Source organism: Setaria viridis, chromosome 9 (genome assembly GCF_005286985.2).
Source record: "Setaria viridis chromosome 9, Setaria_viridis_v4.0, whole genome shotgun sequence".
Taxonomy (NCBI): Eukaryota; Viridiplantae; Streptophyta; class Magnoliopsida; order Poales; family Poaceae; genus Setaria; species Setaria viridis.
The window spans coordinates 12,764,804-12,792,508 of record NC_048271.2 but is presented as its reverse complement, the minus strand read 5'-3'; the positions used below and the strand labels follow the sequence as shown (position 1 = coordinate 12,792,508).

General features: G+C 42.9%; 6 protein-coding genes and 1 long non-coding RNA gene across 7 annotated transcripts; 1 reads left to right on the top strand and 6 right to left on the bottom strand.

The window, feature by feature from the left end:
• Window positions 1–741: 741 nt before the first annotated feature.
• LOC117838676 (probable dolichyl-diphosphooligosaccharide--protein glycosyltransferase subunit 3) lies at window positions 742–4,747 on the bottom strand. The gene is made up of 2 exons (XM_034718801.2): window positions 3,604–4,747; window positions 742–991 (listed from the first exon to the last, which is right to left on the bottom strand). Exon 1 carries the CDS (start codon window positions 4,671–4,673, stop codon window positions 3,651–3,653), a length of 1,023 nt encoding a protein of 340 aa, XP_034574692.1. The 5' UTR covers window positions 4,674–4,747; the 3' UTR covers window positions 742–991; window positions 3,604–3,650.
• A 282-nt stretch (window positions 4,748–5,029) lies between these two features.
• LOC117837775 (uncharacterized) lies at window positions 5,030–6,619 on the top strand. Its single transcript, XR_004636434.2, has 2 exons — window positions 5,030–5,898; window positions 6,302–6,619. It is a non-coding gene; the product is annotated as an uncharacterized lncRNA (long non-coding RNA).
• A 1,044-nt stretch (window positions 6,620–7,663) lies between these two features.
• Window positions 7,664–10,424, bottom strand: LOC117837771 (uncharacterized). Its single transcript, XM_034717532.2, has one exon. It carries the CDS (start codon window positions 10,183–10,185, stop codon window positions 7,933–7,935), a length of 2,253 nt encoding a protein of 750 aa, XP_034573423.1. The 5' UTR covers window positions 10,186–10,424; the 3' UTR covers window positions 7,664–7,932.
• A 155-nt stretch (window positions 10,425–10,579) lies between these two features.
• On the bottom strand, window positions 10,580–13,008 carry LOC140221091 (DNA glycosylase/AP lyase ROS1). The gene is made up of 7 exons (XM_072290419.1): window positions 12,710–13,008; window positions 12,478–12,514; window positions 11,943–12,038; window positions 11,744–11,809; window positions 11,543–11,657; window positions 11,419–11,457; window positions 10,580–11,084 (listed from the first exon to the last, which is right to left on the bottom strand). Exons 1-7 carry the CDS (start codon window positions 13,006–13,008, stop codon window positions 10,909–10,911), a joined length of 828 nt encoding a protein of 275 aa, XP_072146520.1. The 3' UTR covers window positions 10,580–10,908.
• An 816-nt stretch (window positions 13,009–13,824) lies between these two features.
• LOC117837773 (uncharacterized) lies at window positions 13,825–17,502 on the bottom strand. The gene is made up of 10 exons (XM_072290418.1): window positions 16,461–17,502; window positions 16,142–16,241; window positions 15,557–16,034; window positions 15,013–15,092; window positions 14,713–14,797; window positions 14,530–14,621; window positions 14,370–14,438; window positions 14,238–14,274; window positions 13,949–14,166; window positions 13,825–13,843 (listed from the first exon to the last, which is right to left on the bottom strand). Exons 1-10 carry the CDS (start codon window positions 17,233–17,235, stop codon window positions 13,825–13,827), a joined length of 1,953 nt encoding a protein of 650 aa, XP_072146519.1. The 5' UTR covers window positions 17,236–17,502.
• Window positions 17,503–17,635: 133 nt separating this feature from the next.
• LOC117837774 (tobamovirus multiplication protein 1) lies at window positions 17,636–23,049 on the bottom strand. Its single transcript, XM_034717534.2, has 11 exons — window positions 22,763–23,049; window positions 20,585–20,675; window positions 20,455–20,507; window positions 20,128–20,220; window positions 19,966–20,037; window positions 19,744–19,816; window positions 19,606–19,651; window positions 19,464–19,527; window positions 19,070–19,123; window positions 18,084–18,161; window positions 17,636–17,998 (listed from the first exon to the last, which is right to left on the bottom strand). Exons 1-11 carry the CDS (start codon window positions 22,937–22,939, stop codon window positions 17,903–17,905), a joined length of 897 nt encoding a protein of 298 aa, XP_034573425.1. The 5' UTR covers window positions 22,940–23,049; the 3' UTR covers window positions 17,636–17,902.
• Window positions 23,050–24,471: 1,422 nt separating this feature from the next.
• On the bottom strand, window positions 24,472–27,705 carry LOC117835288 (uncharacterized). The gene is made up of 2 exons (XM_034714650.2): window positions 25,193–27,705; window positions 24,472–25,100 (listed from the first exon to the last, which is right to left on the bottom strand). The coding sequence occupies exons 1-2, from the start codon at window positions 27,489–27,491 to the stop codon at window positions 24,799–24,801; spliced, it is 2,601 nt and encodes an 866-aa protein (XP_034570541.1). The 5' UTR covers window positions 27,492–27,705; the 3' UTR covers window positions 24,472–24,798.

The following is a 27,705-nucleotide window of genomic DNA, read 5'->3' as shown; positions in this document are numbered from 1 at the left end:
AGAAAGTTGGAATGACTTATAATTTGGAACGGAGGGAGTATCATTTTCGCTCACACGCTGCCCTCATTATGTATGATTACAAGTTGACAGCTTGTTCTTGTGCTGCGCAGCAGAATGAATCACATCAGGACTCGGGGAGATTGTATATAGTTCGCGCTTGCAATGGTGAAACACATAACTGGGACATGCATATATAGCTTTTGCAATTGCAATAACCCATATTTCTTATCCACGATCAACCGTTCATCTAAACCACCGGCTAATGACAAGACAGACTCGGAAGTCTAGGATCATGCAAATGATTGGGCCTCATGACTTTTTTCATTTTGAATCCATCGAAGTGGCAAACAATGCGCGTTGGCGCAGTGCGATTGTTTAAGTGCGTTTGGCAACAAAACATTTAAATAAGACCGATGCACATCACATCAAGGATGGCAGATAATTTCCCTCAAATTTCTGTAAGGACTTCAATTTAACTTTGTGACTAAGCTCACAGTTCAAATTGAAATTTAAATGAGAGTGATGCACATCACATAAAAAAAAAACCCAGCAGAACCCATAAATTTCTGCAACCACGCCAATTTAACTTTGCTAATAAGCCTCACAATTCAAATTGACATTGAGATTAAACTGATACACATCACAAAACTGACACCCCAGATAAAGCCACAAGGCCATACTGAAACCGAAACCGAAACCTTCAATGCAGATAATTTTCATCAAGCAATCATCCAAAAGATGTAAGCAGGCCTCATCATCTAAGATTTACCATTGTCTCGTTAAACCATGTAAAAGTACCATATATCATATCAGAATTCAAAATCGAGACTTCTCTGTTTAAGTAATAGAATTGCGAATTTGGCTAAAATGACTTTGGGTTCTCTCTATTCATACTACAGCAGTTGACAACTGCAACCTCAAACTCGCAGCATATCATCGCAATCCAAGCGATGCTCTATTTCAGCAATGTCAATTTGGATGACTCCATATCCTGAAATTAAAACATGCGAACCATGAAATATTTGTCTGATGTAACATGTGAACTAAAAGAGGACAACTAGAGTTTATTACTGCACACTCATTTCACAAAATTACTAACTCCGCTTTATCTTTCCAAATCACATAAGTATTACCTCCATTATTTCCTTCAGACAGAGTATCGACAAGTATAATGACACAACTCACAAAAAAAGTGACCCAAGACAATCATTCGCTGGAAAGCTTGTGCTAACTTCAAGACATGCTAATGCAACTTGCATGAAAGTCACAGCTTCATGATGTGCTACTGTTATATTTCAAGTTAACACTTGATACTGAAAAATGCCTTAAACCCATGCAAAAAAATCACCTACAATGCTCTTTTTTTGGTTTGAGCCTTCATAGGGTACCCAAAACATCAAGGTAATTAACCACAGGGAATACCGACAGTACATATAACATCAAGCTAAGTTTCGAACTCTATGCTCCCAAACAAATTTACTTCTCAGTTTTCACTCCTCAGCAACAAACCTCCCTCTTAAAGTAAAAAGTCTATACAGATCAACCATAATATTCTTGTTTAACAATAATATTTTATGCTACAGATCCAGCATGGGCACCACAAATAGGAAAAGGACTCTTATTGACCATCTAACTATAACTATTTCAGTGCTTATCACTTAAAGTACTAGATAACCAGTTTCTAGGTGATAGCATTTTCTTTACTTTTAGACCACCCTAAGAATTGTCACGATTTAAAATTTTTAGAAAACTAATGCTCGAGAATGCTTACAGTCAAACCATATTAATATTATTAAATGAATTTTCTAGAACACAATATAAATGAGTTCCTTATACAAAATATTTCATGCATTACACTTTACAACATTTTTCTGAATATATGATTATAAAATTCAGTTGTAAAAGTGGCATCTCATTGACTCAAAAAATCAACTTTCTTGCCTTGAAAGGGTATGGACCCAGTAGTCAATGTTCTACCAAAAGTACTGCACCAAGATTGACATAGTACAACTTAAAAATTTGTTACCGGAAGTGATATAGGGGAATATACAAGACACTTCAGCAAACAGACTCCACCTGAAACAGAGATTGTTACACAATTCCTAACCTTTCAGCAACAACATATTCCTTCAAATTTTTTAAACTTACCAATATTTTTGCAATAATACTGACAAGCCTTACAAACTTGAACTTTTGAAATTTCATAGAGTTACTTCTAAGTTTCTGTAGGACTGTGTACGATACACCTAGAAGGGCCACGAACAGTATTTCATAAATTGAAAACGGGCTCAGTTTGGAGGGCATAGAGTATGGCCAACCAACAGTAAGAGTATAGCATCAAGTCCCATGTAGTTATGCTTCCAGAAATCTATGCTGTAAACATAAGAAAACTATGGTAATATTAAAGCATTTCCAGAAATTTAATTTACTCATGTTCATAAGCCCCATCTTAATAAGGAAATGTCCTTTCTTCTTTCGAACCCCACAATTGAGTGGGAGAATGTGGCTATCAATAGTGGAGTTCAAACATGATTAACTTAATTCAAATATTTCATGGTTTTTTATTGAATATTAAAAATAGATGTTTAACTAACTTTGAATTATGAAAATATAATAATTTTTGAAACTAACATGTAAGTGCTATCATGCTGTAGAAAAGGGCATGTCAAGACAGCTTAAGTCTTTTCCTAGCTTTGGTGTTAAAAGGCTTTGGTGGAGCCATATGACCAAAATAGCACATCTAAATCTTTAGATGGATACTCTTGACAAAAGAATCATGCATAACAAATCCGAACTTGTTGCACTGCTTGTTCATACAATAGAAGCATTATATGCCATAAGAGTGGAGACAATGTATATTGCCATGGATACACAACACTCTTCTAAATCCAGCACTAACCCAAAACACACAGAATTAGAGGACATATCAACATGTCAGTTACAGAATAGATATTCAGTGGATGTCAATTATCAAATTAGAGGACCACTAGAACATAAAATATATATGCATGGGTTTGAAGAGAAATCATCAATATGGATACGAGAGAATATAAAGAAATGAAAGCCCAAGCCAAGGTTACAGAACAGGGATTAAGAAGATCCAATTCTGAAACCAGTATCAAGTTTTATTTAGTGCAAACAGAAACTGTAGCTCAAAGAAATATAAGAGAATGCTTGGCCAAAAATCAACGAGTATCATGAAACCTATTTTTCTGTTAGTCTACAAGATTATTGATTGTTAAATAGATCCTCGGAGTGACAACCAAGTATGAAACTTAACTTATTTTTTCAGAATACTAATATTGCTTAATTCAAAGAATGCATCCCAGCTGCCAAGTTATTAGGAGACAAAGCAAGATGTTTCTTATGAAGATGTATCATGCCATTTATTTCGACGCTGGATTATTATCATCAGGATTCAGGAATATCATTTTTGGATTTTTCAAGTCAGCACATCTCTTGATTACAACACATTTGTCAACTACCAAATTATGCCTCCAAGCATACAACATTGATATTTCAGCGGGGCGCCAATGTTAATCCACCAATCCCAACCAAAATGCCAACTACAGAATTGGAAAAAGGAGGGATATTATTCCATACCTCTGAGACCAAAGGGCAGAAGCATCCATGACTTCTTAGCCAGAATTTCACCTCCAGCTGCTCGGCCAGAAGGTATGAATGCTATACCCAGTCTTCCAATTATCCAAGTAAATCACCTTCCTAACAGCCCACCAGCCAATGGCCATGACAGCCAGCATCGCAAACCGCTGCGTCTGCAGGCTCTCCACCCTCACCAACAGGTGTGTCACCCCAGCAATCATGAGGCCCACAAGCGTGTACAAAAACCCAACCGCAAAACCCTCCGCCCCCAGTTGCATCCCCGACCCCTGGTAGAAGAACACGAGCTTGTTGGGATCCGAGCGGTCGGTGAGGAACATGGGCGTGTGCCTGATGATCCCGTACATGCCCCCAGACACGCTGAAGAAGTAGACGAAGAGCGCCCCGGCCATCCAGACCCGGCGATCATGGAGCAGGGTCTCCCCATCGATGATCCTCTTGATCATGAAGGGGATGGAGATGAGGAAGAGGATGCCGAGCAGGATGATCTGGTTGCGGGAGAGGAGCGGCGGGCGGACGATGGGCCCGATCTCGAGGCCCGTGCGGGACTCGATGAACTCGGCCATGGAGTCGGCGAGGCGGGAGAAGTGGGACTGGTCCATCTGCTCGGATCCGCCGAGGCTGGCGTGCTCGGGGCGGACGAGGCGGACGTGGGGCAGCGAGTTGACGCCGAACTGGTGGAAGGAGTGCTGCGACTCGGCGAACTCGATGTCGGCGAAGAAGAGGTCACCGGAGCCGGGGTTGTGGGCGAGGAAGGAGGCGGAGAGGAGCGCGAACTCGGTGCGGAGCTGGGGCAGGTGGAGGTCGGGCTTGGAGTGGAGCGAGGCTGCGTCGAAGAAGACGAGCACGGAGTAGGGGCGGCGCGCGGAGGAGGCGGAGAGGAAGCGGGTGACGGAGGTGTCGGTGAGGTGGATCACGCCGGACGGGGACCGCGCGCGTAGGGACTGGAGCTCCGCCACCAGGTCGTCGGCCCTCGCCGTGGAGGCGGCTGCGGCGGCGAGAAGCAGGAGAGGGAGGAGGAGCAGGCGGGGGTGCGGTGGAGGAGGCGCCATGGGGGATCGTCCGCCGGGGACGACGGGATAGATCTGGGAGAGGAGACTGACCCGAGCGACGGTGAAGACCGACTTGTGTGAGGGGGATAGGGGAAAAGAAAAGGAATGCGTGCGCGTAGTGGGCCGGGCCTGGGGGATGAGATTGTAAAACGAGGCCCAATGGCTATGGATGGATGGGCCGAATCGCATCAACAACTCAATAAGTTTTGACGGTTCCCTAAAAAAGTAAAAAAATAAGTTTCTTTTACTAAAACAATGGTTTATCTATATATATAAAAATATCGAAAACAATTAAAAACTTTTCGTACTCAGATTGGATCCACGTAACTCTCACGATGGACCCATATGTAATTGAGGTAATTGAGGGAGTGGATACGGTATAGACCCGTAGAAATCGCGAGCTAGAGGATGTTTCTGTCAAAAACGTTATTTTTTTTCTCACCCTTCGCTGGCCTACCCGCCGTTGTACCCGCCGCCCACGAATTTCTCCCCCGACCGTCACCCCATACGCCGCCCGCGCTCCCACTCCCCCTCCCCGCCCGTAGCGCCCTCCGCCGCGTTCCCCCGCCCGCTGCGCTGCCCGCGCTCACCCTCCCGCTCCGTCGGGACCATGGCCGTGGGTGGGAGCGTCCGTGCAGGCTCCTGCTGCTATGGATGCCGATGCTGGTAGTTGATTTGGGGATCGGGAGAATCGAGCGGAATTACAGGTATAATGGAGAGGGATCACGCCTTATTCTTTAGTCTTGCGAATGACTCGTTGATTCCTAATCTAAGTGCCTGAAAATGACATGGAACATCTGATGAAGTTAGTGTGATCATCGTGTCTTGGTTCTCTGCTCAACCAGGTGCTAATTTCTGTAGCCGTGATGGCGTGATGTGTCATCAGTTTGCAATGCCAATTGCTGATTGATCCTAACGTCATGTAGAAATGCAGATGGAGGGTATTTTGTTCACTCTCTCCCTTGGGGGATGAAGCATGTCAAGTCAGATAGCAGCGTAATCCTGACCAAGCCGTTTCTCGAACTATGCTAGCACATCCTATCTGTGCTATGTAAAAAGCAGAGATATTTTGCATTCCTGCAATACATTTGATGTGGTTATCGCAATGGCATTCTGATTAATGGATCATTGCACAGAAATTTGAGTCAGCCATGTCTGCTGTCAAGACTGACATAGGAGGCAATATCACTGTAAGGAAAATCCATTCCACATCAGCGATCCAGAGGTTACATATACATCTGATTGATACGATTAAACAGCAATACTTCATTTATCATTTATTTGATTTTTCAATTTCTCTTATGTGAATTCTTGCGTTCCAAACACATATTTATATCTTTTCGTGTTTTTCCAATACTCTGTTTTCTTTCCCTATTCCTATTCGATTCCTTTTTTTTTTTGTTCCTTTCCTCTATTGTATATTCCTTTGTCCCTAGCAAATCCTTATAGGTAGTATGAATGAACAAGAATGTAATGTGATAGCTGCGTGCCTTCACTCGCCCTAGCATAGCCACTTAGCAAATGCCAATGCTACCGTATATCCTTCTTGACGAGGGGACTTTCATAAGTTTGCTATTTGGTGGTTAGAGTTTCATAGGCACACTAAACATTTTTTTTTATGTGTACAGAAAGAAGATTCAAAAGTGCAGTTTCACATTCATTTATCAAGCACGGGAAGAGCTGAGAAGCCCAGTGCATATGATGCAGAAAAATCGCCATCCATGACACGATCTAGCGTACCAAATGTTTTAAATGTAGTTTCGACGGTAGTAATGTAACATACAAATATACAATGGAGTACATATTGGTAGGGGTAACAATAATGATACACCCACCACTAAAGATTTTTATTTAGCATCTACTATGTGTGTACAATGATGCCCACGCTCTTGATGACTACAACAGACAAATAACTTTTTTAACCACACGTGCGTGCCGCACGTGCATCTGTGCTAGTTCGCCTAATTTTTTTTTTATTCTGCACTTATAAGTTATATAAGAATATCTTCGATTTATTATTTGGAAGCGTGGTCAAGTCTGCACTAAAATTGGTCTGGCTCTGGCATACTGGCACTTACTTCCTGACTGCACACAGAAATTCAGCTTGTGGGATAAGATGTTATACGGCATTGCACGTTAGTTATACTGCAATTGGCAAATTAAATGAAAATGCCGTATAATATCTTATCCCAACATATTGTTGCATGGTTCTTCGACAGATATGCTAAAGCAAATTCACCACAAAGCACTCCATGATTTTTTCCTGGATGCTCTTTCCATCTTGTTTGCAAGGAACATTCAAGAAATAGTTAAATACTATGGATTCTGCAAACCATTGCTGACATGAAAATTAGCTGATTCCATTAACATCAATGATAATGCTCTCTATCCTTCAAAAACCTGCAGCAACGATTAGTTCAGCTAACCATTACTGACATTAAAAGCAGATGTTTCCATTCATGTGAAAATGATACTGCATGGTGATCATGAACACCAGACATGCGGTTCATGCAATGAGAGGAAGGACAAGGAATTAGATAATATAACCCGTGGTTTTTAACTCCTGCATTTTTTCCACCATGTCTTTTTAAATATAAAACACGGTTACTAGAGTCAAAGTAGTTATCCAACATTATGATGCTTTGATTGAATATACAAGTATTTATGTGTCCATCACCATCAGTATCATTCTACCTAGTAGACAGTATTTCCCTTGTACAGCGATTGACCAATAAAAATATTCAACTAAGAAGCTAATGGTATTCCCATCCAGGTGACCTTTGGCTCCGTTGTACTTACCTTTTGTATATAATAAGTATGAACTGCAGATGCTTAATATTAAGTCACTCACAAAAAGGTATATGAAGAGTGCGTTAGTGCTTTACTGGAAGCTATGATAGCTAAAATACAATGTTGTCCCTTAAATTTTGAGACATGACAAAAAGAAATCCCTAAATACTGAAAGAAAAATAGTGATAAGCAAAGTGTCATTTGACAGAGCAGCAAACATATGTGAGCATTAGCTTCCCAAAAAAATACAGGAGCCTCAAAAGAGGGTTCATGATGGAGAAGAAGGTAAACTTTCCTTGAGTTTCAGAAGCAAGATAGCATCCCATATTCTACTGACTTCATTCCTACAGAGGAATGAACATAGACATCTACTACACCACTGCTTAAAAAAGTTTAGGCCAATCAAGCAACTAGCAAAACTGCAATCTACTCAGTAGTTTCCATGATACATTCTGTCAGGCATGCTGCATCATCGGTAAGTCCACTGAGGGTTGTTGATCTCTAGGAGACGGCCAAAAGTTGCTAATGCATCATAATATTTGCGGATCTTGAGATACCCCCTTATTGCAGAAGCATCAGACTCTCTAAAGTCAGCCTTTTCTATAACTAGTTCAATAGCACTAATTAGATAATCATCCATGCCGAGATTTAATAGACCTTCAGCTAGCATACGGAAGGATGAAAACTCTGGCATGAAACCCTTATTCACCATCTCCACCAAGAAATCAAAAGCTTCTTTGATAGGACCTCCACCACGACAGAGACCACGGAATACAATCTTGTATGTGAGGGCATCAGGAGGCTCACCCACTTCAGTCATCTCTCTGAAAAGATTAAGGGCATCTCTTAAATTATTCCGTTTAAACAAAGACTGTATGACAGGGTTGTAAGCTTTTGGAGTAGGCCTCATCCCTTTAATTCGCATGCCTCTTAAAAGCTTCAAAGCAACCTGAGTCCTACCAGCCTTGCATAGACCATTAATGAGTGTTCCATATGTGACAACATCAACTTCAAATCCATTTGCTGTCATAGTTTCTAAAATATCAGCTGCTTTCTTTATGTTTCCTTGCTTGCAATAATGTGTTAGAATAGAATTATAAGTGATATTATCAGGCTGCAATCCTTCCTTTATCATTTGCTCAATAAGTTCCGTTGCATCATCAATCCTTTTGGCCTTGCACAAGCCATCAATAAGTGTATTAAATGTGACAGCATTCCTTAAAATACCATGTATATCCATTTGATCAAAAACCTCCTCGGCTTCTGCAATTCTCATTTTCTTGCATAACCCATCAATTATTGTGTTATATGTCACTGTACTCCGAGGGCAACCACTGGATTCCATCTCCTTCAACAAATCCAAAGCATTTCCAAGCTTCCCCATTGAGCAAAGATGATCAATCAATATATTGTATGTAACTTCATCTGGGGTGCATCCAGTGCTCTTCATCTCCTCGAACAATCGCATACCAAGATGAGGATCTCCTACCTTGCAAAGGGCATTGATCAAAATATTGAAAGTATAAACATCTGGAGAAAGTCCCTTCACAGTTAGCTCACGTGCAAGGTCCAATGCTTCCTCAAGTCGATTCTGTGAGCATAGAGCAACAATGAGAGTGTTGAATGTGGTGGTGTCAGGCAAGCAACCCCTATCCACCATCTCATTTACAATTCCTTTAGCCGCATCAAGCTCTCCATTTTTACTGAGGCAATTGATAACAGTATTGTAGGTGAAAACATCAGGATCATGGCCCTCCTGAATCATAAGGTCGATGACTTTCAAGGCATGACTGACATGTCCGTTTTGGCACAGCCCATGAACAAAAGTATTGTATGTGACCTGATCAGGTTCAAATCCATCCGCAATCTCTTGCTGTATGTAGCCAAGAGCATCTTCCACTCTCCCCAGCTTGCAGTACCCATTAATCAGAACATTAACTGTTACCCTTGTTGGAGAGCACCCCGTCTCCAGCATCTTCGCCTTCACCCTCAAAGCCGCCTCAATGCTTCCCTCCTCAACAAAGCCTTGCATCAAGGTGGTGAATGTGGTCTCATCAGGCGCCACACTATGGCTCGACATCTCCTCCAGCATCAAGACCGCAGTCCTGACCTGATGTGCCCGGCACAGCCCCTTGATCAGGGTATTGAATGTCACAACATCAGGTCGGATCCCCCGACTAGCCATCTCGTTGTAGACCGACTCCAGTAGCTTCATCTTGCTCCCCTCCACAAGAACATTGAGGAGGTGGTTGTAAACGACCGTGTCCGCCTGAACGCCGAACAAGTCGAGCTGGTTCAGAACCAGGTCGACAGCATCGTCGAACCGGCGCAGCCGCGCGTAGCTCTCCACGAACGACTGCACGACGCCAACCTTGACCTCGTGCCCTTCCCGCCGCATCTCCCCGACAAGCCCCTTCATCAGGTCGAACGCGCCGGCGGACCCGAGCTTCCGGATGATCTCCTCGTAGACGTCGGAGCTCGGGGCGAAGTCCTCCCGCGCGAGCGCCGAGTTCAGCATCCGGAGCGCCGCCTCGGGGTCCGCCTGCTCGCGCAGGGCGGTGAGGAGCCGCTCTTGGTGGTCGGAGGCGGCGTACACGCGGAGGGGCGCGGGGCGGGGTCGACGCCGCCGCGTTCGCGGCGCGGGCGGCCGGACATGGCACGGGCACGCTGCCGGCGCTGGCGAGGCACGGGAGTAGGAGGTTAGGTACGACGCGCAGGCCATTGTGGCAATACCGCAAGCATTTGGTGCGCGCCTCGAGCGGGCGAGGTCGGAGGCCGGCGGTGCCCAGGCGAAGCGAAGGCTCGCCGCTGGGGAGAATGCAGCAAGGGGATTGTTGGTCGGAGCTGAGAAGAAAGCGGGTATATTGAGGCAGAGGAGCTCAACTCAAGGCTCGCCGCAGCTGGCGAACAGGGGAAGGGAAAGAGGAAGCATCCAGTGTGGCACCGTGACTGCAACGAAGGCGAAGGGATAGGGTACAAGCTTTTTTTTTTTGCACGTACGACCCTGTGTTTTGTGTATTTTTTTTCCTAGTGGCTGACCTGCTGCTATGACTCTACGAGGCGTGCATGTATACAGTGCTTAGTTAAAGAAATATGCAGTGCTTAGTTAAGAAATAGCAAAGGCATTTCGCAGGAAGGCCCCAATCTTTCAGCTAGCCTATATCACTGCATAAATAGAGAAAGAGAACGGTCCATGACAGAAAAATATCGCTAGCGTGATTTTTGCGGACATTTCACAGGAAGGTTCTCTTCAAGAGGACAAGGAAAATATTTCATATTTCCAAGAAGAAAAAGGAGTTGGTGCAGTACAAGGTGATTTTGCGCATGCATGTAGCACATGGTGGTTCAGTCGTGCGACCCACGCATAAAAGTAATTTTATTTTGGTTCAATCAATAGTGATGCTAATCTGGTCTTGTAAAACTTCGCGAACTGTTTAATGCTTGTTTAACTGGATTGCACTCCATCTTTGTCATTACCTTCCCCTGCACTACGGGCTTCAACTACATAACTAGTCATGGACCTCTTCCTGCCGGTTCCTTTTCCATTGGTGGCATGTATTTGAGCAGACAATACTTTTGAACGCCTGGTACTGCGGTCAAACTCTCTATTACATATGTACCCTGCACACATTAGAATATATAAATAGTTATTGACGAACAAAAAAAATTGACAACTCTAATATATCATGACCTTATGATGAGGAAACATCAAACAGACATTAGTGCCTATGAATCTATAATTAATGAACCCTAAGAGAATAGGTAGAAAATGGCAACAAATAACTATTGTTATGTTTTTTATTCTATGAACTAACTTTACAGTGAGGAGTTCCATAATGTAATATGTTTTTACTCGGATGAAATTCACCAGTTCCTACTATATTGGAGTATTAACTTTGTATCCTCTTAAACTGTCATTACTTAGAGAGAAAAGAAACATGACATAATCCTGTACCTTTATGATAGAACTGATGGATTCCTTGTAGCGTTTGATCTGGATAAATGGTGCAATGCAATTAGTGCTTTTATTGAACAGCTATTCATCACATTCTTATATAATAATGTTAATGATAAGATACCTTTGGTGACAGAATGTATTGAGGTACCAAAATACACAGTGCACTGGCTGTATATATCAATACTTTCCCTTTTTATCTTTATAGGTGAGCGGCTGGATGAATGGTCAACAAAAACCTACAAAAGCGAATGGTATATTTAGTTAGTCAATATCAAGCAATTTAGTTTTATGTATGTAGACATAGTACAACATAGATGTCTACCTCATTGTTTTGATAGTATGTACCATCCAATGGGAATACTCCTTCGTTTGCCGTCCGGCAAGGTATCTGTTATTATGAAATAAATTACTTTGGTGTTATTCTTTGATCTTGAAACTCCTCAAGAGAAATTTTTGCATCATACTATTTTTCAAGTGTATTATGATAATGAGTGGAAAAGGAAACTGAAGCAGTTACTCACCAAAATTGTGGCAGTCACATTATATTCATCCAACAAACTACGAATTATTAGGAGGTATGGAATCTGATCATCGGGAACCCTTGGGTCAAACTCAAACTAGTGTACCAAGCAATAATATGTTAGTCAGAGTTGGTCACTCCAATAAAAAGTAATGGACAATTGAGAAGTAATTAAACAATAAAAGAGTTAATTTTTTTACAAAACTGAAAATATTTGCATTTGACTAACAGGAGTTATAGCTTCTAGTTTCAGTTTCACATAACTGCTTCTGCCTTCAGTTTCACAAAGCTGTAACATTCTGCGTGGACCCACCTGTCCCACATAACTTATGTGGCTGACATGTGAGCCCTTGCATATATTTTTTTTTTGAAAGGAAAGCCCTTGCATATATTGTAGGAATGTGAAATTGAGGCCTTGAGTAGTTTGTAGTTCCTTGAAACTGATCCAAGAAGTTGCAGTTCCTTGACAGTTAAGCATACATAGTTACAGTTTTGTGAAATTAACTCAAGAAAGAATGAAGTTGTCAACTACTTACCCTGTCCAAAATTTCATGCCCATCACGGATCTTGTACCTACAATAATAACAATGTAAAACAGGCATCTCAGAACATAAATATGCCATATTTTGAACATTAACTTTTTTTATTTTGCATAAGAGAGAAATTCTTTCGTACGCAGTGTACTCTGTTCGTAGACGGTATCTCTTTATCATTGGAGTTGACGGGACACTCGAATGGATTGAAATTATCTCCTTTCCATGTTCTTGCCCTGTGGCTCCATTCTCTGTTTGTTGCGTTGGACGGAGATCTATCATTTCATCTTCTATATGATCATCATCACCATCCTCATACTCCTGTTCAAATTCTTCGTCACTTTGTGCTCCTAGATCTTCATGTGGTGGAGTTTCTGGTTCCTGAATAATGGGCCTTTGTGCTCCTAGATCTTCATGTGGTGGAGTTTCTGGTTCCTGGATAATGGGCCTTTGTGCTCCTAGATCTTCATATGGTGGAGTTTCTGGTTCCTGGATAATGGGCTCATTGCAATGCCTTTCTGTACCTTTTCCCATTTCAATTTGGTACTGATGCATCTGTTTAGTACCCGGTCTGATAATTAGAGTATGTCTTGGTCTTCCATCCATGTCTGTTTGTCCTCTTTCTTGCTGCTGACTATACTCCGGGAGTGCACCCTTAGCTCTATTAAGAAACATGACGTTGCTTAATTTTCTTTATCAAAGCAAAATGTAGTTAATGGATATTTAAGAAAATACAATTTAAAATGTTACTATTACTATTAATAAGAAGCACAGCTAGAAAACTTTAATTTTGGTTCCAATAATTCAAACCTATATGTATCGGGCTGTGCTTACCTCCTAGCAGGTAAGAGTTTAAATAAATCTGAGTCCCTAAATTTTAGACTAGATAAACTAATTACGTAATTAGAAAAAAAGAAATTACCATGCATGCGGCCATGCAGATGGAATGTGCCGATTACCATGCATGCGGCCATGCAGGTGGAATCTGGCATGGGCACCTCCCCTTCTACCTCCAAAGTTGTTCAATCTAAGTACATCTTACCTTCGTTTGCATCATGTTAGATTTTCTAATACAATCATGGAGTACGTGTGTTTTCGACTTTTTGGTGACCAATCTGCATATCCGCTTGTTTTTCAGTCCACGGCAATAAGATCGACTGTGGTGACTGCCTGACTGGTGACCATATGGCTTGCTATTTGTCAGAGTTATGACTAGCGTCCAGCAACTTTGAAATGCACCTATGCTGCTATGCATCATGGAGGTGATCACTAGCGTGTATAAAACAAGGCCTTGGCCTATTGTTGTCACGTGGGGGGAAAACATATAGTTGTCACGTTTTTAGGGCACATCTAATTGTCATTGTTGTATCTAATGGCATCATGAAAGCTATTAGATCCAATTACAAGGTATTTTGTCTATTTTTCCTATTTCTTAAAATAACAAAATGATAAAAATATATATGTCTTCTATTACCTGTTAGGAGGTAATATGTGATAATAATCATCTAGTTCTATATATACAAATGGACGGTCCATAGTCATTTTTGGAGTAACAATGAAACAATATATCACCAATACTGTAGTAAATAGGCTGTATATCGAAGCTAACCTTGAAACAAGACTTTGAAAGTACTTGCACTCTCCAGTGAATGGGCAGGCACCACAATTTGGTTGTCGTTTGGTGCATATTGACTGTCATGGCATGCAACCCCAATCATCAATACTGAGAAAGCCGCACAAAAAAATCAAATCCATTTACATACCTTTCCAAATGTTATCTGTTGGCAATGTAGTTCATACCTATATTTGCCAGTATGTTAGGTTATATCATAGTATTCCCTCTTAAACAGATTCCATCAAAGCAGCAAAACGACGATTGAAACTAGAGAGCTTACACTCCATCTGCAGGAATCTTGCACAATAAGGGGTCAAGGTACTTTTGAATGTCAGCCATGACAGGATATCTTTAAAAGGATAAAATAAATTAATGAGAAATATTGAAATTTGAGTGTGTAAATGTGTGCATGGAACAACTGAAAGGGAGGATGATCTTACGTGTTCACCAGATGGAACTCTTGAGAATTTGGTAAAGGTTGAAGTTCGACCCATCCTAGCCTTGTCACTATGCGAGCTACATTTGTATCAACCTAAAACAAGAGGAATTTGTCACATTTTTTGTAGTTTCAAATGCATTCTCCTACCACAGAAACTATTTTCAATTTGGAAGTGGTAGCTTGCCGGGAATGCTCTGTGTCTCAGGGACAAGAGACGGATACAGTCAACACTTTTTGCTCCAAGCCCATTTATACTCAGTAGGTACCTCCTGAATGGCCAAGAAGAAAATTATATTTGTTACAAAATTTCACGGATAAAGATTATTCATTTTGTGCTTCGATTTTTATTTGCATAAGTTATAAACTGTACTGTCAATTCAGTAGTAAAACAAATATGATGCTTTCAATATACGTTTTAAAGTCCCTTAAACAGTAAGATTTTGTATCAGCTTACAAAGCACATGTATATTTATTTTTGCCTCACTTTGCCTTTGCACGGGGGACGTGTCTAAGCCACTCCAGATCAATGCTTCCATGGTCTCTCTTGATACGAACTAGAAAAGCCTGTAAAAGTATAAAAGATCTGATAATACTTTTTTTGTTCAGCTAATACACTGGAGAAAACTAGTTTCGACATCAATGATGAAATGTAAGAAAAGAGTACAATATTCTAAAAAGAAAAATCAGGAGTAATATTAGTTCTTTCATAAGAACAATGTAGCAGAAACTAGGAAATTAGTGACAAATTCAGGAAATAGAAAATTTAACTATATTTTGTATGCATGTAACACGAAGTCAAATGTGGAATCTATTAGAATAAACTTCCTTCCTGACCTTCTTGGATACACCTATCTCTAGTTTCTTTTCTCGCAGTTTTCAGAGCACTGACATCACTGTCTGTTTCAAAATCTTGATATGCTTATGTAACAAATTACCAGTATTCGAAAAAAGGTGTTAGATAAAAGTTAGGTGTCCTAAAATGCGAATGAGGCAATAAAATTTTCAATTGCACAGTTGTAATTGAGTACCAGTATTCTCAATGCCATTTGGGATTGATTTCCACGGTCCCTGATGCACTCTGCAATTTTAGCAAATGGTGCGTGCAGTAGAGCATCCCAATCAATCGTTTCATTCGTATTTTCCTCCTTCCGATACCCATTGTTGTAGGCTTCTTTAAGCAGAGAATTCCAATGAGATGTATCTCTGATAGAAGCAATATCATGGAAAATTTTTGCAGCCGTCGAAGATTCGAACCTGTCGAACAACACCTTCCTTATACGCCCCCTGTCCCAACTTGATATTTCTCCTGTTCTAATCGATGCAATGAGCTCCTCTATTCCCTTATCACGGCATTTACCCCGTTCATCGGCAGAGCCATGGTCACCAGGTTCAGACTCCCCTAAACCAGAGCCATCTGTTAGCATCAGAGGTACATTTGTTCTTGGCTCGACATTGCTTCTATTCTTTGATAAGGAGAACTCCGCCGCGAGGTTCATGAAAGCGTTGCTGCAGATTCAGGGAGATAGTTAGTTAGTTAAAACCGCAAACTCAATTCCAAGCCAAACTACACTAGAGATGAGGAGTAGCTCTGTTTTTCCTTTTTTTAACTTTACCTTGACAAGTGGTCTGTGACATTTTGTGTTAGGAATGTGCCCACTACGGAAGTAAGTACGGTTCCTCCCCACGGATGCTCGTAGTCGAACTTCCTATCCCCTGCTCATCATAGAGAAGTATACAAAATTCAGGGCTTTCTCTTCTCGTTTCTCCAACTCAAACTCATGGCATCAATTGCATCAAACACAAGAGGCAACAAACTAGGAGAGTCGGAGATGGATCGTTACCCATGATAAGCCGCGCAATCTTCATGAAGTGTTGCACCCGGCCTTCCAGAGCCTTGCGCTTCTGTTCCAACTCAGGGCTCTCATGGATGTCGGGCAGCTCCGTGCCCCGGCACGTCTCCTCCAGTTGCATCAGCTGGCCGTACGCCGCCTCGATCGCCGGGGTGATGTTCTTCACGAGCCGGACTCGGGTCTTCGTGGATGACCAGCGCCCGGAAGGGATCCTCGGCGGCGGCGGCGGAGGCTGCCCGCTTTCTGTTGTATGGCACCAGCACGAGCTCGTCCACCAGCGTCGGTTTTTTCTCCTTCTTCGGACTACCGCTCTTGCCCTTGGCGTCGTCGTCTGCGGCGGCCGCCGGAAGGTTGTGGCGCTTGGCGAGGGACCTCAGGTTCTCCATCAGCTGGGCTCGGCTAAAGGAGCGCCGCGGATCGATCTTGGGTGGCAATGCCGCCGGCTTGGTGACCTTCGGCGACGACGCCGGCGGCATGCGGGGCGGCTTCTTGTCGCCCAAGTGAAGCTTGGCGAGGGACCTCAGGTTTTCCATAAGCGTGGCCCTGCTGAAGCTTCCGCTGACGACGGCCGGAGCACTGATCTTGGTCGGCGGCCGGCGCTCACCGTCGAGGTCAAGCTTACGCCGGACTGGTTTTGGGCTCTCGCCAGCGACGCCATCGCCGGCGGCTTTCCTCTTCTTCTGGGGAGGAGCCACCGGCGGCTTTGGAGTCGTCGTCCTTGCATGCTGGACGAGCCGCAGCCTGGGTTTGCCCTTCTGAGAAGGCTTTTTCCTCCATGTAGGGGGTGGCGTGAGCTCCGGCGGCGTGCTTCCGGTGCCACCACCGTCGTTGGCAGAAGGCTGCGTGAGCTCCGCCATGCTGGCAGTTGCGGGTGTACGCACCACCGTCGTCGGCGGTCGTCGGCGGAGCGCAGATCTGTTAGCTTTGCTCTGGTCCGGCGGAAGCAGTCCGAGAGTTAATTTGTTTTGTTTGGATTAACACAATCTGTATCGGCAAAAACCGTCTACGATTCTCTCCGGTTCGGTTAACCGGACTGTCGTGTCCTCCAGATTGCGTTAATCCTCCAGATTTCGAGACCTGTATAAGATAGCAATGTTCATAATTAATTTGAATTAGGCTATTCGAATCTTTGTTTTTCGATTTTACAAGGTCACGAAACATGCACGCACATGTACAAGCTAGTCTGTCAGGATGTGCCGTTTACCATGATCATGCCAGGAGAATAGCAATGCCGTCAAAATTCTAACAAACGGGGTATCAAACTAAATTATCGAAACCACCCATTTCAACAGAAAAGATACAAGTTTGTTAGACAGTATAAAAGCTATAGACAGGTTACTGATACAGGGAGCTTAAGACATACAATGCCCAGAAAAATGGGCCTTTGACAGAATGAGGGAGACCCTCTTATACATCATGGCCATGGCGTTTCGATGGCAAAAATCCTCTCAAGGCACGCTCAAATCACAATTCGGCCTGACGAACAGAAATTTAGGGTTTTCTAAGGATTTCTTGGCACTACATCTAACGAATGGTGTGGTATTGTTGTGCTGATACTCTCTTTGGGGGAAGTTTCCGTAGGATGAATAGTACAAGGGCAGAAGGCAGTATCTCTGTCAACTACAAAGGAAAATAAGCATATATAAGAATACAAGGAGTATCGTGGGCCATGAACAAGACATCCTATGTTTCATGGTATACTTACCATATAGTAGAAGAAATCCAAAACTGGATGATCCAAAACTTCAAGAGATAGTTCAGGATTAAATGATGAAAATGACACCTGACATCACATTGTCAATCATGAGGTAAGATTAAGAGCTGGTCATATAAGTAGAAAATCTGAACATACTGAAGAGAAAACACACACATGTAAACATGATACTGGACTTATCAACAATATCTAATAGAGGCAGCAATACTAGCCAAACCTAAGAAAACAGGACTGATTTTGCCAAAACTTCTGCCTAATGAAGTTCAATATATGGATTTGATACAAATTGATATCTGGACTGCAAAAGCCGAAAAAAAAGGAATTACTCATGTCCTAGTTGCTGAACCAACTATTTAGTCCAGGCTAGTCTTGTGCCCTCAACATCACCCTGAAGCACTTCAAAGTGATGTTGTAAAATCTGCTGCTAGTACCTACTGTATCAGGTATTGTGCCAGAGGCAAACCCTGCACCTGCAAGCTACTGAGCAAAGGCACAAAGTAATACCAATGACCAAACACCATCTTTATTATGCTGGACGTTTGACATTTAGACTGTAAATTTCTGTTGTGACCAGTTGTATCATCTACTTTAAGGGTGCCAAATAATACTTAATACTCCCTCCATCCCATGAAAATTGTAATCCTAGCATTTAAAAAAAATTCCACAAAAGAGTGCAATTCTAGGAATTGGATCTAACTACCTGCCTAATTAAGTGGTCAGATTTGATTTGCATGCCAAAACTAACTGCATGTGGCCAATAATGAGAGCATGGAAGTCTTTTCATGCCACCACTAATCTGTCTAAAAAAATTAGAATTGCACTCTTCATGGGAGGGAGGGAGTATGCATTAATTCTGAAAAAATGACTATCTCTAGAGTTCTACACCTGAACTTTAGTCCCACATCAATGAAGCTAGCATTATTCTTGAAAGTACTTCTCAGAATAAATATTAGATTCAATAAGAACTAAATACTCACCACAATGCATCTTATCAAGAAACATGTGAAACAAATTCCTGTCACAGTCCCGACCTGACAAACAATTTTAATACATATAAAGTTAGCCCCATTTATGGCACATGGGAATCTTAAGCTAGGCATCAACAAACATATTAGTTAGATACAGCCATGCAACTCTAAGCACTAAATCATCAGAATTTCCTGTGATATTACAGCTTACCAGTTAAGCTAATTAATGCGGAAGTTAGATAAATGGCACTCTAAACTGGCTAATTTTGATATGTACCACTGCAAAGTGTTCGCATGGAATGAGTTTTTTGTGCACAATACAGCAAGCGAACAGTTATTTTCCCCATGCACACTAGGCTAATACAACAATAGAACAGGTATGTAAGTGATTTAGATTAATTACCTCGTAAAGCTTCTTTCTCCGCCCCTTTGATTCAATTGGGAAGTGTCTCAGCATGGCGAATAACCTAGACAAATGACAATAGAAACATCTTCAAAATAAACTTATCAAAAAAACATATAATGTCCAAAAGAAAACATGCTACCTTCCACCATAAATTAAGAATCCCAGAAGAGCTATAAAGGAGACAGCTGAAAATCAACAGAAAAACCATTAGCAAGCTAAAAAGCTGATAAAATAAACATATAATTTTCTCTAGCAGCAATAATGACAAAGGACATACCTGATATGAATATTTTGCTAACAAGCTCCATGAGAGGATTGTCATTTATTCCAAGGTATACCCAAATACAAACCTGTAAACGTCTATTAAATACACATATATATTTTGAAGACTACAGATACCAGAGAACAACCAGGTTATGTATTTTAGAGTTGGGGTGAATTAAATAAAGCATCCTAATAGCATATGACAATAGAATCTACAGACCAGGTAAAAACCAACCTGAATGACATATATGATGCTATTAACTGCAATGTATATAGTCCTTAGCTTGTCTGTGGGAAGATGCTTAGCCTGGCATAGACATACAAATTAACATATAATTAAATAAGTGCAAATTTTGTAACTGGAAAAAAGCAAAAAAGCAACAGATATTGGTGACACCTGATGGTATATCTCTGCCCAGAACAGCACAAGCAATGTGTAGGTTGAGAAAAATAAGAGACCAGGAAGATATAACAACACTAAAGTATACACCTGTTGAAACAGAACAGAATGGTTTAGCTGAACAATCAAAGTACATGGACGGACTGAAAGAACAAAATAGGAGGAAACAAAATGCAGTGAGCAGTCCATAAGAAAAGCTATAGATTCTGTACTGCACACATAATTTCAAGTAAAACAGTGATCCAGGTACTATAGAATAAGTATCGCAGAAAGAAAGGTGTCAATAACATTTTAGATAAATCTTCTTAAGTGCATGGTTCTTACTTTTGGTTGAAGCAGGAACACATGTGCATGAAACCCAAATACAATAGCACGAACTGCAAGAGGCACCCCATGGTTATTGAAATAGGATGCACTAAAGATAGAAGATAAAACATTAGGACAGCCACATTACCTCCATTCACAATGAAATTCATTAGATGGAAAACCTTTTGTGTGGTCCAACCAATTTCCGGCACCCGCAACTGAATTCGGACTAATTGAATCTGCAAATCTGAATGAAGTGAGTACTTAATGGTTGGCAAAATCATTTTGAGGTAACTGATAGATTCACTATCATAAATCCAGAGTTACGAAATTAAAATTTCATGTTACTAGCATGCAGTTCAAAGTACTGACCACACATTGTTGAGAATAATGTTGTAAAGGCGCAAAACTTATTAATGTAGGATGTAATGTTTCAAAGTTCAAACATTGCTAAATGTAATCGCAGGATTTTGGAATACCAGCAAAAAGTATATGCTACATAATACAGTAAGAGCAGACTTGCATTGTACTCTTAGCACGGCGAAAATCCTTTCAAAATGGTACATAATACACACTTTACCATGAACACCTTTTAAGACAGCTCCAACAGTCCACTAAACCAAATTAACTAAAAAGGATGCAAGGGTGAGACTGATGGCACAATGTATCTTCAAATAATCTATTGATGATATCATTAGTGACTACTAAGACCTTCCAGAGGATTGATCCTTTCTAAAGCACATATTTGTAATCTAAATGTAGAAAGACCTAACCGAGTATGTTAGAGAGTAGAAAGATTGGTTTGGCCATCCTTTTAAGTAGAGCAAAATAGGATAATCAAATGAGCATTTCGCCTGTTGCAAGATCAAATGCTGTTACAGAAACTTTTTTTCTCTCTCAGGCTTTACTTCTTTATTGATGAGAATTCTTGCAGATTTTTCACCTTTATCATGGTGCATGTCCTAATCCAAAATTTTTGCCAGTATTTTCTTCAGACAATTCCTTTCAGAGAAATGGAGCTGTCCTAATTATTCTACAACAACCATTAAGCAAGGGTTTTCGAAAAGAATGGAGGCAAGTTGTGAACAACTTAGCAGTGAAGATGTCAATGCTTCATGTTTGTGGCACTCGAAAGCATAAAGCTTATGTGCAATTTTGCACTAATGCTGCTAAAACTAAAGTGAGAGCACTAGATGGAAGTAGGCGGATGCATAGTTGTAGAGAGAAGTAGACAAACCAATACTTGCACAAAAATTTGCTTCATAAAAGCTACAACTCACAATCAACAAAGATTCAGCCCCCACACTTAAACCTTGACAAAAGCAGCATGTGGAAAACTTCAAGTGATAGAACAGGTGATGCAGCAACTGATTGGTGCTAATATGTGCATCCCATGGATAATCAAGTTTTTATTCAAGGGACACTAGGCATTCCTTCTGCCTGGAAAGGCAAAGATTGTCCATGGATTAAGGTAGAATAACATTATGCTGTTCACTGGAGACAAAAATATTGATCTTCAATGTGTGACAAATGGTTATTAAGAATGGTTATAGGACATGCATAACAGCTGACTGATGCAGCCTGACATGCAGCTGCAGGTCCAGTATATATCGCAGAACCATCTAGTACAGCTTGTCTGCACCTGTTACAGCTATTCGGCCAAGTGCTCAGCCAGCTATACCTGTATCTGGAGCATTGAATTTGATTGTCATAAACAATGTTCAAAACATGAGTTGAAAAGGTGCCCTGCCTATTACTCTATAATCCCATGTTAGGCCAAGTTACAAGGCCAGGGTAGGCCATATTACCAGTATTAGAAGGATGATCAAGCAAATACATACTAATTTTAAGAATCATGCTTAAACTGCTTCCTAGGCTGCATATCACAATAGCACAACAATGTGGTGTGGGCAGCCCTCCACAATCGCTTTCCATAAACTACTAACAAATTTACAATTATTCAGTGAATAGGGTGGCCATATGCGGATAGATGCAGTAAAGGCAATGGCACACATTTATGAAAGGAAATCAGCGAGGATTCCATTTTTGTGAGACATATCAACCTAAACCCATCTGTGTAGGCACAGTTTCAGCTTACACACGCACAATTCATCCGGCCACAGTCCCAGAAATGGAAGCGTTTAGGTACAGCAATGCGGCCAATCCTCACGCCCGCGGGCAAAGCATCCCCGGAGCCAATATCGCACGGCGAAGTTTCAGATCGAGAGGTCAAACCACCCCCAAAACCAAGATGGCGGGCACTAGCGCGATTCGGCGGCGGCGAGTAAAGGGCTGGAGCGGGTCCGGAGGAGGTCCAGTGGCGTACCAGCGCGACGGCGGAGACGAGCGCGTAGGCGGCGGAGAGGGAGAAAAAGGCGCCGTCCTGCCACGCCGGCGAGCCGTTCACCTCCTCCCACCAGCCCCGCAGCGCCAGCGCGACCCCTCCCGCCGCCATCTCCGGCAGCGACAGCGCGGCCAGGGGCGAGGAGAGCAGCTTCCTCATCTCCCTCTCCTCCTCGAGTGCGAGCTCTTGCGGGAGAAATCAACAGAAGAAGATAGAGGTGATGGGAGTTTGCAAAACGGAGGAGCGACGGCGGCGGCGCTCTCAATGGGAGGCCCAATCAGATTCCTCCCTCAGCCCCTCGCGGTTGGCGGGCAGGACACGGACAGGTGGGCCTATGATTCCTTCTGGCCCACATGCCAGTAACTGATTTGCCGACCACTCACTCGTGTGGGGTTTGACTTTGAGCGAAACAGGTACAATGAGAAAAGCCGTGGAATCTTTCCGGGAAAAAAAAGAAAAGCTGTGGAAATTTTGGGAAAGAGGAAGGGTCTGTATGGAGGTTTCCTCCAAATATTTCAAGCCACCGTGTTTCAGTTTACGCAGAAAATGTAAAGAGAAATTTTAAAGTTTAAACTTGAATGCAACTACTCCCTCTGTCCCTGAATAACTGTCGCTTTTAGTTTTCGTGCCGCAAGTTTGACTGGATTTGTAGAAAATATACGCATATCTTCAAATAAATTTATTAAAAAACTAGATTCAAATATCTATCTAATGATATTAATTTTGTATCATAAATATTAATATTTTTTATATATATTTAGTCAAAGTTGTTTCTCGGGAAGCAAAAGCGACAGTTATTTAGGGACGGAGGGAGTAAGTTGTAACTTGAATAAAAGAGCAATAAAAAACATTAACTTAGGCAACTGTCCCATGGCAATGCCTTCAAGTCCCCATCTGACTCCATCCGCTAATGCTGCCAGATTTTTTTAAACATGATTCCACCAGCAGAAACCTGATGAAATATGCTTATGAAATATTCCCTCCGTCCCAAATTACAAGTCGTTTTGGTTTTTCTAGATGCATATGCATCTAGACATAGGGTATATTTAAGTGCATAATAAAGTACATGAATGTAAAAAAGCTAAAACGACCTATAATTTGGGATGGAGGGAGTACGACTCTAATGTTCTTAAAATATATATCTTTTAAACATGAATTGTTGGAGCACTTTAAAAACCATGTTCCATCAAACCACTTCAGTATGTTCGATTTAGCCATCTAGAAAACCTGATTATGTCTTTCAAACAAAAAGGAAAAAAGAAAACCTGATTATACTAAACGAGAACCCAGACTAAACAATCCATGAAAAAGAACAATGATAACCAGTTAATCTTGAACAGGAGAAGCCTACATTCTAAAACGCCAAGGCGAATTTGGGAAACCCATGGCTGTTGCAATTCAAATGCTCAAGCCACTACAGCATCAATACGGTTTTCCAGTTTTCATGCAAAGGTAGTCGCTTCGGCCGTTTCATTCTCATCACCTGAGTATCAGAATACAGCTCAAGCCATAACTATGTATGCCTTCTGCCATTTTTTAAATTTATTTTGTTGACACAACAGGTTTTTTCTTTTCTCATAATTTACAGAAGATTAAGTGAAAAATAATGAAAATTGAAATGGCACATGAATAATTCACTCATTGCCAGAGTATGCAACAAAAATACCAATCCATGCAAGACAAAGGCCGGCAAAATCAATGATTGAAGTATATAGCTGAGAGATGATTGGATAGATTGAATCCACAAACACAAAAAAGAGGTGAAGGAGCACATTTTCGCTAACATCAGTATATATTATCGTTTTTTGTGTCTCTGTACCACAGTTTCTTCACTACTGGGTTCCTTCAAGACAACACGTGAAACCCAAAAATTCACAATAGAACCTGTTTTCACTAGCAAGTCCAGCCTATCATAACCTCAGCAGATGTCTAATGTCATGTTAAGAAAAAAATAGTACTATATCTCATATCTCAAGTTATACTTTACGTTTTTAGGCTCTCCCATATAGTCCCATTGGTCAGCTCTCAGCTGCCTCTAGCGCCAGGATCTCTTCCTTCAGTCTGTCAATATTTTTCTTCAACTCAGCAATTTCAGCCTGTCGAATTATAGATGCCATTTTAATCATTTCCATTGTCCCAACTGCACGTCTTGGCATGTAAACATCTTGATCTGCACCTGTGCTATTTGCATCTTTGTCCCAGGCATCTTTTGCCTGATCAAATTGACTAAGGTAATAGAGAGTTTCTGTACAAACTTCCATGCTAGCCAGTTTCGTGATTTCATCAACCAGCCTGCTCGACGACGACCTCTCACTGTTTCCTACAAAAGAAAAGAGACAAGGAAAAGGTTTATTTTGAGTTTTGATATGCATTTCAGATTGAAGGATAGGACTGTCACTTCAAGTATGATACCTGATTTCTTTCTATTAGCTTCTGCGAGGTTTTCTATCACAGATTCTAATTCTTGATTAGATACTAAGACGTCTTCATTTCCTTTCTCATTACAATACAGAGAACCAGTTTTTTCCTTGTGCACCTTGTCTCCTGCGACAGTGCATTTCTGCATTTCTTCAGTCGATCCTTCTGAGTGACCAACATAAGTTTGAATAGTTGCAGCATGAGTTAATACATCCGGTTCTTGCCTGAGAGTTCTGTTATTCAGACCAGTTTCAACCTCGCAATCACTGATCACCAAGATGTCTTCAGGTGATGGCAACATATCAACTTTAGTTGCAGCTCCAATAATGGCTTCATTGCTTCCACAACTCACTGCACCCTGGACGACATTGTGGAACAAGAAATCGCCATATTCTGGTCTGGTATTATTTTCCTCGTTAGAAATAACAAGGCCTTCCTCTTCAGTTTGCTGGAGATATTTGTTTAGTGCCAGTTTGGCAGCTGAACCACAGGATGACCCACCAACCATACGTAAAGAGCCGGTGAATTCATCAGATAAGGCTTGCTCAAAATCTTTGTGTATAATTGCCTTCCTAGCTCCAAGACTTGCAGATGTTGGTCTAAAACTGTTTGAACTTTCAGCAATTAGCTCCTGCTCAGAACCTTTCACCAAACATTCAGTGGTATGCTTCTTACGCATCATCTTAATGATACTATTGAGTCTCTCCACAAGAGGAATTTCATCCTCCAAATCCTCAGCTGCATCTGGTGCTGGCTGCTGAATCCCGATCGATGTGTCAACATGCATCTTTTTGTCAGAATCAGCAGCAAGAAGCCCTTCCATTTTTCTTTTTACTGGATTAACCAAAACATAAAGTCGTTTAGTATTCACAGCATTTGCAACTGCAGTAGCACATGCCGACGAGTAAGGCTCCCACCATTGAGCATACTTAACTGTCACACCTGGCTTGTGATTTGGAACAACAAATGCAAGATGTTTGGCTTCTACGTTGTATGACTCCCATGCTTTCTCCCACCTTGAATTTACACGGACTACATTTCCTGGGACATCCTGATAAAAGCCCAGCTGCCTTGCAACACGATGAGGACGGTACCTCTCAATGCAATTCATGCCCACAAGCTCACAAGCACGCAAACAACGCGCAAATGACAACAGTGCTTTGCTTCTTGTGATGTCCTGGCCACGCACCCAGCAGCCACCGGTCTTGGGCTGCAGAGCAACACTGCTACTTCCATAGGGTCGCCACTCAAACTCCTTGGGCGACATGAGCACTCTGTAAACATACTTCGTGTCGAGCACATTGCGGACGTTATGCCACCGGGCAACGCTTGGCATCCCAACGACATCAGGAGCACGGGAGCTCACCATCTTGGGGCGCAGCTCGGGGAAACGCTCCCAGACCCAAAGCTGGAGAATCTGCATCGGTGCGGAGACTCCGAAAGGCGGCTCCTTTCTCTTGTGCAAGCCCAGGCGACGCTTGAGCGCCGAGAGGTCGCTGTAGATGCTGGCGAGTGCGGCGGGCGCGAGCGCCACGCTCTGGCCGCGCGCCAGACGGACGGCGATGGGGAACGTCGCTGACTGGACGACGTCTAACGGCGGTGATGGGAGCACGAAGCGAGAAAGCCACATGGACAGGAACGCGCCGTGCTCTTCCAGGTCGCCGCGGCCACCCGCGGCGGACGCCTCCTTGTCCGGCGCGCGGTTGAGGAAGTGCTTCACCCACACTCCGTACGACGGCTTCCTGTTCTTGCTCTGGTTGAGCACAACCCGGACGGCCTCGAGCGCGCCCACCTCCTTCTCGAGCTCCTCCGGCACCGGCGCGCGCACGGGGCCGCCGACGAGGGGCAGGCCCGCGAGCGCGGCGACGTCCTGGAGCGTGACGGTGGCCTCGCCCCAGGGGAAGACGAAGGTGCTGGTGGCGGCGGACCAGAACGCGGCGAGCTGGAGCAGGGCGCCCTCGTCGCGCCACACCCGGTACGTGGTGGTGAGGATGGCGTCCAGGATCCCGAGGTCCCGCCACAGTACCTCGTGCCGCGGCTGGAGCTTGTCCACCCACCGCCTCCACAGCTTGGAGCGGCCCCCCGGCCACCCACGGAATTCCGCCAGGGCCCCGCTGCGGGCAAGAACGGGTCCGGGGTCGCGGGGCGGGGACGGCAGGGCCGGGAGACGGGCGAAGGGCTCGGCGCCAGGGAGGAGCGTGTAGACCAATCGGACGGAGCGGCCGGAGGGGTCGGCGGCGGGAACGACGGGGACGGTGGATTCTTGGACCAGGGGCTCCTCGCCGTCCGCCATTCCGGTGATCAGTGGTGGGGTTTGGTACTTTTGGTTGGGGAATGGGGGAGTTGGGGTTTTGCGTTTTTGAGAGCGGCGCCGCGCCGGGGGTAGTGCGAAGAGCGTGAGCAAGACGGCCCTGTTCAGTTGGGCAATGATTGGGGCTTCGCTAAATGGGCCGGACTCAATTGGGTGGTAGGTGAAAATACTGAACGAAATAATTTTTTGAACGAAC

Bases quoted from the DNA above. Each gene is read 5' to 3' on its own strand.
- LOC117837771 (XM_034717532.2), bottom strand. From the start codon at position 10,185: ATGGCCTGCGCGTCGTACCTAACCTCCTACTCCCGTGCCTCGCCAGCG.
- LOC140221091 (XM_072290419.1), bottom strand. From the start codon at position 13,008: ATGGGAAAAGGTACAGAAAGGCATTGCAATGAGCCCATTATCCAGGAA. The intron at 11,810-11,942 runs GTGAGTAACTGC...TCATAATAACAG, and splicing joins ATGTGACTGCCACAATTTTG to ATACCTTGCCGGACGGCAAA. The intron at 11,658-11,743 runs GTAGACATCTAT...TCGCTTTTGTAG, and splicing joins CATACTATCAAAACAATGAG to GTTTTTGTTGACCATTCATC.
- LOC117837774 (XM_034717534.2), bottom strand. From the start codon at position 22,939: ATGAGGAAGCTGCTCTCCTCGCCCCTGGCCGCGCTGTCGCTGCCGGAG. The intron at 20,221-20,454 runs GTAAGAACCATG...CTGTTTCAACAG, and splicing joins TGTTCCTGCTTCAACCAAAA to GTGTATACTTTAGTGTTGTT. The intron at 20,038-20,127 runs GTGTCACCAATA...TGTCTATGCCAG, and splicing joins GGGCAGAGATATACCATCAG to GCTAAGCATCTTCCCACAGA.
- LOC117835288 (XM_034714650.2), bottom strand. From the start codon at position 27,491: ATGGCGGACGGCGAGGAGCCCCTGGTCCAAGAATCCACCGTCCCCGTC. The intron at 25,101-25,192 runs GTATCATACTTG...TTTCTTTTGTAG, and splicing joins AGCTAATAGAAAGAAATCAG to GAAACAGTGAGAGGTCGTCG.
- LOC117838676 (XM_034718801.2), bottom strand. From the start codon at position 4,673: ATGGCGCCTCCTCCACCGCACCCCCGCCTGCTCCTCCTCCCTCTCCTG.
- LOC117837773 (XM_072290418.1), bottom strand. From the start codon at position 17,235: ATGGCGGAGCTCACGCAGCCTTCTGCCAACGACGGTGGTGGCACCGGA. The intron at 15,093-15,556 runs GTACTCAATTAC...ATACTTTTACAG, and splicing joins AAATGGCATTGAGAATACTG to GCTTTTCTAGTTCGTATCAA. The intron at 14,622-14,712 runs GCAAGCTACCAC...CTCTTGTTTTAG, and splicing joins TGAGACACAGAGCATTCCCG to GTTGATACAAATGTAGCTCG.